The following is a 12617-nucleotide window of genomic DNA, read 5'->3' as shown; positions in this document are numbered from 1 at the left end:
CATCCCCCCCCCCCCACGAAATTTCTTTTTGGGGAAAAATACATCTTACAGCGCCCCTCACATGTTGCGAGTTCCCTCCCCTCAAAGCGCTAAATAAAGCAGAACTTCTCACACACCTTCTGACCTCTCGGTCGTTTCCCTTCCTTGCTTCTTACCAACCCCTACCCACAAATACAATCACCCCCCCCCCTTGATTAACATTCGAATAACATATACCGTATAGCAGCAGATATATAATTATATTGACAGGGAAAAAATACTGCTGACAATTCGGAAACATGGAGCCAGCTATTTGATCATGGTTGACAAAAGACGATAGTTTTTGTATATTTACTTTATGATGTCCAAAGTACATTCTTTTTATCATGTTTATGGGCCACAACTAATGTAATTCCATGGAAAACAATGTAACCATTACCCCCATAGCAGACTGTGGTTTTGTTCTATTTGCATCGCAGTAAAACAGAAGTGAAAAGATGAAAGGAGTTGTTATGTGTTGTTTTCTGTGGTTGATGTTACTTTCTAGGCTTGATTAAATTATCAATCAAAGAAACAATTGATTTACATTTATAGAGAATTAATTTTAAAATATGCTCATCTACGTCGGAGTGTGACGGCTTAACCCTTAACCTATCTCAGCCTCACACCTACTTAATCTGCAATAATCATGTAGATTCAGCAGTCCTTCATCTGCAATGGTCCGACTTCGAAAGACCCCTGATAGCGGTGGTAAGGATCTCAGCCAGGTTGTCCAGGAGGATGATGGCGCAGCTGTCCGTCTAACCCGTCAGGTGACCCTGATAGACAGTATCGCACTCACTGTTGGCCAGATCATAGGATCCGGTATCTTTGTCTCTCCTACAAACGTCTTGGAGAATTCTGGAGGGATCGGGTGGGCGCTGATGATCTGGTGTCTATGCGGAATTCTCTCCATGTTAGGTGCCCTGTGTTACGCAGAGCTCGGTACGACCTTCCCTGTATCCGGAGGGGACTTCTCCTACCTCCTTGAAGCGTATGGTCCGATTCCCGCCTTCTTGAGGCTCTGGACGAGTGTGGTATCCATAAGAACTGCATCTTCTGCGGTCTTGTCCTTAACGTGTGTCACTTATATTCTCCTTCCCTTTTATCCCAATTGCGACGTTCCTCCCAATGTACTTCGTCTTGTCGCGGCATGTGTGCTTTGTAAGTATATAGCTTCAAGTACATGTATATTGTTAATATAACATATGAGATTATCAATTTGACCAACTGGATTTTTTTCCAACTTCAAATCTAGATGAATATTTATCATATTTACATTTGATGATGTACCATACATTTCTTCTGATTTTCTCGAGGCAAACAGAGAGAATATCACATTTGAATATTATTTCTTGTTTTGTCAGCTTATAAATAATGGTCACACCAATATGACTCATTTTTATGTCTTCTTTGTTCTGGGCTTCGAATTAATTCTAGGTACCATCTTTTTCGTGAACAGCCTGAGTGTTCCGTTGAGTCGAAGGATACAGGTAGTTTTCACCGTGGCCAAACTCCTTGGGTTAGCCGTCATTATCATATCAGGAATTGTTCAGCTTGCCAATGGTAAGTATTTTTTTCACGCTGACACAAAGCTGATATCAATAAACGGCCTTTTGATGAGAAAGTATGATTTTCAATGAAACATAATTCACTTTCAATTTATTATTTTGATATTTATACAAATAAGCTGTATGACCATATGAAATAAACAAAGAAGTATTTTAGTCTTGACAAAAAAAACTTACCTCACCGTTTTATAGTCTTCACAATGAATACTCACCTCACAGTTTTTAGATCCATGCAGTAATATGAAATAACAATGAAATAATGAAAAAGTTGTCTTTCAGAAGTCTTTACTTCTTGTTTATATTCCCACAGGTCAAACCTCTAATTTTGAGAATGCTTTCGACACATCGAAATTCAATTTCCAAACATTTCCACTCGCCATTTATTCAGGACTTTTCGCCTACTCGGGATGGTAAGAAATTTGAAATTTCATTTGTGTATTGTAAGATAACTTAAATATAACTTTATCGCTATTGAGTTAAAAACAATATTCAAAAAATTATTTTTTAATTTATTTTTTTCCTAGGCAATACCTTACTCTGGTGACGGAAGAAATAATCAACCCGTCCAGGTAAGTAATGGTTCTTTGAGACAAATTCTACCCGCAACATTTGATCATGAATATTTCATAATTTACACTTTTAATTTGATAAATTCTTGTAGATTAGCCCGTTAATAAAACATTTTTTTTTTCAATCAGCATGTTAAAACTTCTAGATTTTCAAATGAATAGCCCATGTATAATTTATTATAGGGTGAATTTGTTCCTCATTGGAGTTGTATCAACAAAATTGAAATAATCATCTTTTTATAGTGGACATCAACGGATTTAAAAGACGACAACAGGGGAGATAACTGCGACGAGATTTTTTGTTATGGCGTGCTGTTTTGTTCGAAGCATGAGATATCACAATTTCCCATAGACTCGTGTGTTAAAGTGGCACTTTAAAAAAATTCATAAAAAATAAGGAGGAAATTCGAGGGTTGAATGTTTACTACCAGTGGACAGGATGTATGTCTGACATTCCATATCTGACCAGAAAAGGGTACCTCGACCAGCTCATTTTAAAAATAAATCAGCATTTATGAATACTACACCTGACAGGATCAAATTCATCACTTGAGAGAGTAAAATGGCCCTAATTCTTCCGCCAGTAAAAAAAAATAGTTCCAAGGTAGTGATATATCTTTCCAATTTGGAAAAAGGAAGTTCAGTAGGTACCCTCCCTAGAATCAGTGTTAGATTATCAATCATATTCATTCATTTTTGTCAATCAGCAATATCAAATTTCAAAATTCAGCAATGGGTTGGCTCGAATGAATATCTTTGGCCTGCCAGTTGTAGTTAGGCCAGTGTGACCATGACCTTGGGAAGCTTCAGCACCCCCCCCCCAGATTTTCCTGGAGGGGGGTGCTACGTGCAATGGCGTAAATATGGATGTCACGTGCCCCCCCCCCCCCCCCCCCCCCATCGGCTGGCAAAAAAACGAGAGAAAAGGAGAAAAAGAGAGAGAAAGAAAAAGAAATGTAGTGGGGGAAGAAATTATTATTGTATATCATATTATGTTATATTATATCATATACATTTATATATGATGTCACATAACATATATAAAATAATTTGCTTAGGGCCTATGTGTTAATCATTCCTGGTGCATGCTCGCATTATCTGTTTAATAAGATCATGTACTAAAGCATCCTGTTTTCAAGTCAATATACACCAAATATATGTCCTCCCACTTCGAGTTAGCATTGTCACGTGACATATGCTTCTTTTTCTTGACTACTTAAAGGTTTTAAGGTCTAAATATAAAACATTACCAGTCCGTACATACGTTTGCATTAGTGGATTGGTTAGATATGTCTGCTCTCTATGAATTCCTATTAACCATGTTAACAGTCCTTGAAATGTCGCTTTTCTGGTCTAAATATCAAAATTTTTCAGCTCGAGCTTCGCATCATTTGGTTAGTGAAATACGTATATGGTCTTAGTGAATTCCTACAAAAAAGCCTTAGAATGCCCCTCTTCAGGTACGAATAAAAAAAAAATCAGCTCGCACTCTCAATATTTTATTAGAGAGATACGTATCATGTGCATGATTACAATGACAACAAAAAGTGATTCATGTGTTCAGGTGTAATTCTAACAAACTCAAGCGCTTGGCGCTCACATTAGAAGACTATGGTGAGATATGTATGTTCTTTGTGAATTCCTAAAAAGATCATCTTTAAAATGTCCTTAGTTGGTGTCAATATATACACACATTTCAGCCCGCTCTTCGCGCTCACAATGTTCGTTTTGTGAGATAGATACGTGTCATGATTTTAAAAATTTGCTTATAATGTCCCTTTTTTTAGGTCTGAATATCAAGAATTTTCAGTTCGCGCTCGCATTATTTAATTAATGAGATACATATCTGTGTAATGGCACAGTCCTTAAAATGTCTCTGTTGGGTCAGTACCTGGCAATTGAGCGCGCTTCGCGCGCCCACTTAGTGACTCAAATTTTTTTAATGGTGGGGTGCCCCCATGCCTTGACCCACGGCATGCAACTGGCTGCGTGTATCATTCTCCATTGGCAGCACCCCTTGGAATTCTGGAAAGTGTGAAAAATGTGGAAATGTAACCAAAATTACGACGATGATGATGACGACACTGGTGGTGTTTGAGGATGATGATGATTGTGATGATGATCATGATGATGATGACGACCACGATGATTATGATGATGCTGATTGTGCATAGATTTCAAGGCTATTTTTCTCCTAAATACGTCATTCAATTATTATTTCATTTTAAGCTGAATAAAGTTAGTGTCTATCTGTAGACCAACTTTACCTTTATAAATTATAGACGAATTATATCATAAGGTTGAATTATGATTTTGAAAAATAGAACGGGTGGATGAGGGTAAAGTCAAGAAGAAAAAAGTTGTTGCAAGTTGTATTCAAGCAAGATTTGCGATTATACTTTCAGAACAGTTCCTTTGTCCATTATCATATCTATGATAATAATCACCGTGGTTTACCTCCTGACCAACGTGGCTTACTTCACAGTTCTATCCGAGAGTGAGATGCTCGCATCTAATGCAGTAGCATTGGTAAGGCATTTATATTATTTATCCAGTATTTTGTACAATGATCAACAAAATGCATGACTAAATTCATAGAAATTTGATATTAAAGACGACTTACTTTGAACTCTGCACGTTGGTTTCACTTTCCAGGGAAAGGACTTATTAATAAAGGATATTGTTTTTTCTGGGAGGCCTCTTCTTGGAGAGAAAAGACATCACGTGATCAGATCAGGGGTGACACTACGGAAAAGGAGCACCTGTTATAATTTTTCAAGTAGTGGGGAAAGGTGTGGTCCTTTAGGGACACCAACTGTCGTCGGTTTTAACACCTCAGTGTTTTTTTTTTCAGTGTACCAACGCTATTGTAATGGAATGATTATTATTTTTAGGACTATGGCAAGCGTGCACTAGGAAGTTGGTGGTGGACAATGAGTGTTGCTGTGGCTCTTTCGGTCATCGGATCTCTCAATGGAGGAATATTTGGTTTGTCCAGGTAATTTTGCTGCAGTCACAACAGCGAAAACGTCTCCAGACCGACAAAGGCTAATGCGTTATTACCAGTAACGCACTATCGGTCGGTTTGGAGTAGGCTTCGCCGCGGTGTGACTCTAGCATATAATCGATGTCATGACTGATCCGAAATGTACACCCTGTAGACTGCGACACATCTAGAAATTTTTAACATGGATGTGCCTATAAACGACAATAGGCCTATGTGTTTTAATCGTCCTCTTGAACGTTTCGGATATAATTTTATATAAGGTGTTTCTAACATTTTTTTTTTTTTGCTACAAGTTGAGATGATAATGGTTCAAAGGTAAATACTCTCTATAATCTTCATAATAGGTTCTTACTGGTCGCATCGCGTGAAGGTCACATGCCTGCCATAGCATCGATGATACACATTGACAGAAAGACTCCTCTACCGGCTGCCACAATACTGGTATGGCAACGTTGTCAAGTCTAGTATTGAATTGAATGAATTTTAGAGTTTGCTTTGACTTTCATGTTAAGAAGGGAAATTATTCAAAATGCGTGGTTAATGTTAAAATAAATAAAAGTTGCATTACACTAACATTTCAATAAGTTTTCTTTTTATAAATTTTACTTTTTCTTCATAACCCTTAAGTCATCTAATCTATACTTCATGAAAAATCAATGGCTTCCGGTTCACTGGATAGTTGGATTTAGCTGCTTCTTGATGATACTCCCCATTGTTTAGTTAAGATAAGTTATAGCATTGATCCTACTAGATAGTCACTTGATTCCGTCTTTGGAAGACAAAGATCACCCTTGCATGACATGCTCGGAGATGGTGTTTCTATACGTCCAGTACCAAAAAATGGAACAACCTCCTTCTTGTTCTTTTAAAACTCATCTGTCTTTATATATTAAAAAAAGTATAATGATTCATTCCTAATCTCATAACCGATGGGTTTCTGTTATTCAATTAAATTATGTCTATTGTCCATTGACATTAAATCAGACACTATGTGGGCAATTTTAAGTCAAACAATCAATATTATTTTTGTCATTAATATTATCATTATTATTATTATTTTTATTACTATTAATGTAATTCTTGCATTTCTGCTAATATTATCATTGATATTATTGGTTTTTATTTTGTTTACCATTATCTTCTATGTTTTATTTATTTTATCGTTATAATCATTGTTTCTGGGTCTTTCTCTTTCTGAATACATATTCGGAAGTTGGCAATCGACAAAAGAATATTAATTGACACCATTCGAACAAAGATAAACTAATGGGTAATTATCAGGTCGAAACTGGGATCACATTAAGCATACAGGAATACTAGCCACAAAAAGGTCATCTGATCTATACTGGAATGTTCATTATAACTATATAATGACGAATACAAAATAGTGCACGAACTAGACCAATCTCTTTGATACCGTTATTTCTTTTTTCTTTATTTTTCTCTTTTTTTTCTTTGCTTCTTGAAAAATCAACTGAGCAGTTGTCCACTGCCTACCCAACCCCTTGAAGTGCTGTTAGAATTGAATTTGAAATTATTGAATTCGATTTTGTTTCAGGCACCTATTTGCCTCTTGATGTTGATAAGTGATGACGTAGGAACTCTTATCAACTATCTTAGTTTCACACGATGGCTCTTCATCGGAATCACGTGCACAGTTATACCTTACTACAGATGGAAATATCCCGAGCTCAAGCGTCCTTTCAAGGTACCTCATTGTCTATTTGTATTATTCTTCTTATTATTATTATGATTACTATTATTATTATTACTATTATTATTATCATCATTATAATCATTATAATTATTATTATTATTATTATAATTATTATCATTTTCGAGGGAGAGTTGGGATATTGTCGTTTTGTTCTACATCTATATGAAAGTAGATTCTTATTCATCAAAAGGTTAAATCTTTATCATGATTATATCTACCTTTGGGAAAGGATCGGGTGCTATCGCCAGTGATCATGATGATAGTTATCCAGCTACTATAACACTGTAATTATGAAATCTATTTGGTCGAGAGCAAAATATTGTTGGTTTGGGTTTTGGTTGGAGGACAAGTTTCAATGAATAGAGCACTGTGTCGGGGGCAAGACGGATCTTAATTGCCCCCTCCCCGATTTTTTTCACATTGCCGGTATTTCATATTTTCACAGAATGTTACCCTTATTGTGCACAGATCCTTTAATTTCAATTATAGGAAACACACCCTAATAGCTTCGCTCCCTCGCATAGGCCATTTGGCATTATGCTTAACATGTTTGCGCCCCACCCCCCCCCCCTGAAGAAAAAAGTTCCCCGCGTACAGCCATGTCGTTGCTTGGTTTTAAACAGAGACTTCAGCATTGTTCATTATTGGACATTGTTTTCAGAACTTGCGTTGAAATGTAGTCCTTTGTGCAAGAAACCTCTGTTGCTTGTTACTTTATTTTGTATTCCCTTTTCTACATTTTGGTTTTTCCTATATAATGCAGGTTCCTCTGGTTGTCCCGATAGTCTTCGTGTTGTGTGCGTTTTTCGTAGTTGGTATGTCACTATACAGCAGTCCTGTAGATTGTGGTATTGGTTTAGGAATCATGTTAGCCGGGATACCAGTCTATTACCTGTGTGTTTGGTGGAAGAACAAACCAGATTGGATCAATAAAAATCTGGGTAGGTAATCGCCATTGTACCCTAAAAAATGACATTACACTCTATTAAGTCTTTGCTGTCTTTTGTTTTCTTCTTGATTTGATTAATGATATTTTCAGTTTCCTCTGATAATTGTTTTATTATTTATTTCATTCATTTATCATATTTCTATTATTCTTTTGGTGTTACAAGTTAAAATTAAAGATAAAAAATTGACAAGTGTAATTAATTGTCTTAGCTACTAGTTAATGTAACATGTGTACCCCCTGTGTGTGCGTCTCAATATTCTGTACATTATGCTATAGATTTTCACCCTTCCCAAGTTTTAGATGTCGAAACGTCAATGGTTTTTTCCTCTTGTTTTCCCATTAACAGATGGGGCAACCATATTTTTGCAGCGACTTCTTTTCGTTATGCCCCCAGAAGGAGAAGAAGCTGGGCCATCTAAACTCGTTCATCAAGATAATGATTAGTGATGCTGGTTGTAAAACTTTGTTGAATCATGGATAAGTCCATTGTTATAGAACATGGGTATTCATTTCCTTTGAAGACATGTTTGATGCCGCTAATACAAATAATATATTAAGCATAGACCTCTGCTTCAGTGGCTTTTTTTCAGATTGTAAACCAACAAAAAATCCTGCCAAGCTACTAACTTACTGGGGAGCGTTTCATGGAAAGACTTGTCGTTTTATCCGACAGTTACCATAGTGACAGTGCTTCTCAGCCAATCAAAATCAAAACATACCAAATGAATAATGATTTTTGTAATGACAAATTACTTTTAGCTGCCTCTGGTCAGATTAAGAGTGGACTCATTATTTGCTTGTATACGGGATGAAAGCATAAATGAATGTTGAAATATTTCTTCGAATATGATTTGAAATTACTCGAATGGCCGCATGTGGCTCCACCTGTGACTTAAACATCACAAATAAATATATTCCAACAAACTGATCTTTCCCTGACACTTGTGGCATCACACGTCGCCATAAACTACACTTTACCAGCTAGTGTGTATTATTTTGTATTTAGAGATCTTCATAGAAATTCGACGAGCCGCTCGTAGGTACATGTCCACATATACTAATGGGATTCAAGTTTCCTTTGTTTTGTTTCTTTCGTTTTCGTAAGGGCTTTTTAGGTCCTAAGTATCCACTCTGAAAATGAAATGTCATATATCAACATTTTTTGAAGGGTTGGATGACTTAAAGAGGTGCAAAGTGACCGACACTTTGTGTGGTCTATCGCTGATTGTGTGTTATTCATTAATGGTTAATCTTACATAGAAGTGCTAAATTAGCACTTCATTTTTTAGAGTGTAGGCCCCTAATTGTTTTGTTACTTGGTAACATATTTAGTGTGGTATAAATGTATCGAGTGGTGAAATAGTGTGTTATCATTCAAATTGGCCTATCATTTGTTGTTGCAACACTTCTCCGCTAAGAATGCTGGATTATGCTGCGGCCAGATGTGAGTAGGTGTGGACTTATGGTGGCGCTATTGAGGGTGGCTGGTTCGTTTCTACTTTAACTTATAGTAAATGGTATCTTTGTTTTTCTTACGATGTAAATGATTATGCTATTAAAAAAAGAGATGAGGGTGCTATACAATATAAATTGTTTAATTTGAAACGTTTAAATGAGATGTTGTTTATTTTAATGAAATTTGAATAAAAGAGTCTTGGAAAGAGAGTCTTTGTGTGGCGCGTGTATATAAAGTCATGTTGAAAAACCACTTTGGTGTGCTTGTTGGGGTTTGCCGTGAAACCGACGGTAAAGCGGACAATATTCGTACGTATTTATTTTATTTTCTAAATATGCTAACATGTACATAAGGATCCCCTCCCCCTCCTAGCTCCCCCCGCACATTTTCATGTAAGGTCCTAAACAATTTACTTTAAATCAAAGTAAAGTATAATACTATATATATATATAAAATAAGAGACAAAGAGGTAATGCATTGCAGTTCCAACTATAGTTTATTTCCACGTATTCTCCAAATTTTCGACGCAAACCTCACGTCTTCGTCAGGGATAAAAAGAAATATAGATACATACGAAACTAGTTAGAGTGAAACTAAATAGTGTTCTCAGATCATTCTTTGATTAGTTTGTTTGTTATTTCCTTTCCTTGACGTAGAACATAATTATTTCGTGTATATATACATTTGAAATATATTATGAACTCATGACACCGTCACCATGAGCAGGCCTGCTTCATGTCCATAGGTTACTCGTGAATAATAAAAATCTATTCAATTAATGTGAACACAAGGACTGCAAATTATCTTTATCATTATTTTCTATGTCATCGTTACAATGGGCATTTTCGATTTGGGGCATTGTTTGTTTAGTCTGAATATGATAATCTGATGCACAAAAAACAATTAGAGCGTGATTTTATTATAGGATAGCTTCAAAATATTTTTTTAACTATCGATGTATGTATGACCAAGTCATCATGTCATGGGCCATAAAACACATTTTTAATTGTATACTACACTAAACAGATCCTCGGAATAGTCGGGGATCATTAAGAATAATTGAAACTTTGAGAGAAACGGACAGGCAATGATGAGAAGTGCCTAATATAAAGTTCTGATCTGAGAGGATCATCGTGGGCAGGTGAGGTCTAGTTGGTTTAATAAAAATTAAGATTTGGGGAAATACAGAGCTATGGATCTAAGAATGTTTAACAAAAATACATCAATGAATGAGAGATATGTATAGCCAGTATGAGCGAAAAGTGCATCCCCCTATTAGGGTTAAAGACATATAAACGTATTCTTGGTACGTAACATTCTTAGAAAAATGTTAGACAAATCTGTGATAGGCCTCACCATCCGATAACAATTACATGAACATTATTTCTTACACGCTCTTTCGAAAATAATATAGGGTCTATTAGAACATCGTGAACCATTAGAAATTTTAAATTTTAATATTCAGACCTGAAGAGGCGCGTGTTATAAAGCATTGTAGATATTTAGGAAAAGGCGGATACTTTTGTCGAGAAATACACCACCCGAAATATAAGACATCGAAATATTTGGGGACATGGCCTACTGTGTCCCCACCCTCTGGTATTTTGAATGTGAGCTAGCATCCCATCTCAGAATCTTGCTCGGCCAAGATGAATGTAGGCCTATCCTTAAAGGACAAGTCCACCCCAACTAAAAGCTGATTTGAATAGAAAGAGAAAAATCAAACAAACATAACACTGAAAATTTCATCAAAATCGGAATTAAAATAAGAGAGTTATAACATTTTAAAGTTTCGCTTAATTTTTCAAAACAGTTATATGCACATCCTGGTCGTCATGCAAATGAGGGGACCGATGCAGTGGCGTAGCTAGGATTTTTTTACTGGGGGCACTGGGGGGTCCTTGCTTTTTCAGGGGGGCAACATTTTTTTCTGTGTGTGTGTGTATATACTATGTCACAAGGGCAGATCCGACTGGGGCTGGGGCCCGAAATTATCTTTACCTACATTTTCCCCGATCAGTCACTTCTTAGCTTTATTCTTATAAAACAACCTAAATATAAAATAATCCCATAAGCCCTATATAAAAAGTGCGAGCGCGAAGCGTGAGCGAATTTTTTTTATCTTTCTTTTATTTTGCCCTGAAAATTGAACATTCTGGGCACTGTTTGTGATCCTGAACAAGATGTGTATGTAACTAGATAATTACTGCAAACGCGAAGCACGAGCAGAAATTTTTAATAAATGTTCTAGCATGATCGGAAACAGACCTGTTAAGGACTTTTTACAGCTACCCACGAGTACGGTACATATTTCAATAATGGGAGCGCGAAGCGCGAGCTAAAACTTATTGACATTTCGACCTAAAAAAAATGGACATTCTAAGCACTTTTTGTAATCATAAATGGGATAGGTATGTAACTAAACAATTGATGCGAGCGCGAAGCGCGAGCGGAAGATAATTAAGATTTTAGACCTAAAAGCGGGACACTCTATTCATATTTTGTAAATTATGAATAGGATATGGTTAATTGGGTATCATTGATAATTATTGATATTCTTATCTGAAACTGGATAAGCATATCTTAAATAAAGAACATGCAGGCTATCTCATTAAAAAAATTAAAAAATAGGCCTACGTTTTGACAGTCACATCTGAAAATTGATAGTTTGAGATTTTTATGGAATACACGAAGACAAGGAACTTGGCAAATCAAATAATGCACCACGCAGCGTGAGCTTAAAATGTTGATAATTGTGTAAACCATATTAACGGACATTTTACAGAGTGCATTAAATTTGTAAATGAAAAAAGATAATGAAAGCTCGATGTTCGAGATGAAATATGTTTTGTATATTGACTTCAAAACTTGATATTTTAAGCTCCATATCAGCATATTGAGCAAGATATGAATCTCATCGAACAGGAAATTCGAGCGTGAAGCGCGAGCGAAAATTTTATTTAGTAACATGAAAGATTTTTTTGTTTTGCAAGTCTCATTCGTCTTCCTCCTCTTATTTTCATCTTCTTTTTCTTCTTTCTCTTTTTTTTTGCTCCGCCAATTTTTTCAGGGGGGGCACCCGGGGGGGGGGGCACACCAAATCTCAGGGGGGCACGTGTCCCCCAGCCCCCCCCCCGTAGCTACGCCACTGGACCGATGACATCATCCCCTTAAGTCTCCCTTAAGTTGCAGCAATGAATACCTATAAATGCATTAAATCAGATGTCAATCCAACCTTCTTTTATTTATTGGGGAAACAAATTGTATAGGCCTAAACGTAATTTCATATAATGAAATACAAAAGAACAAGTGAGGATGTGACATCATCAT

The 12617-nt window shown here is 36.3% G+C and overlaps 1 protein-coding gene across 1 annotated transcript; it reads left to right on the top strand.

The window, feature by feature from the left end:
- Positions 1-422: 422 nt before the first annotated feature.
- On the top strand, positions 423-10075 carry LOC129270595 (cystine/glutamate transporter-like). The gene is made up of 10 exons (XM_054907954.2): positions 423-1182; positions 1459-1584; positions 1900-1999; positions 2114-2158; positions 4564-4687; positions 5053-5156; positions 5510-5606; positions 6724-6873; positions 7646-7823; positions 8178-10075. The coding sequence occupies exons 1-10, from the start codon at positions 696-698 to the stop codon at positions 8273-8275; spliced, it is 1509 nt and encodes a 502-aa protein (XP_054763929.2). The 5' UTR covers positions 423-695; the 3' UTR covers positions 8276-10075.
- The last annotated feature ends 2542 nt before the right edge of the window (positions 10076-12617 follow it).

Source organism: Lytechinus pictus, chromosome 10 (genome assembly GCF_037042905.1).
Source record: "Lytechinus pictus isolate F3 Inbred chromosome 10, Lp3.0, whole genome shotgun sequence".
Lineage (NCBI taxonomy): Eukaryota > Metazoa > Echinodermata > Echinoidea > Temnopleuroida > Toxopneustidae > Lytechinus > Lytechinus pictus.
This window is presented reverse-complemented; position numbering and strand designations above follow the sequence as displayed.

Excerpts from the sequence above, each read along its gene's own strand:
- LOC129270595 (XM_054907954.2), top strand. The coding sequence starts at position 696 with ATGGTCCGACTTCGAAAGACCCCTGATAGCGGTGGTAAGGATCTCAGC. Across the intron at positions 5,157-5,509 it reads GGAATATTTGGTTTGTCCAG|GTTCTTACTGGTCGCATCGC; the intron begins GTAATTTTGCTG and ends TCTTCATAATAG. Across the intron at positions 6,874-7,645 it reads AGCTCAAGCGTCCTTTCAAG|GTTCCTCTGGTTGTCCCGAT; the intron begins GTACCTCATTGT and ends TATATAATGCAG.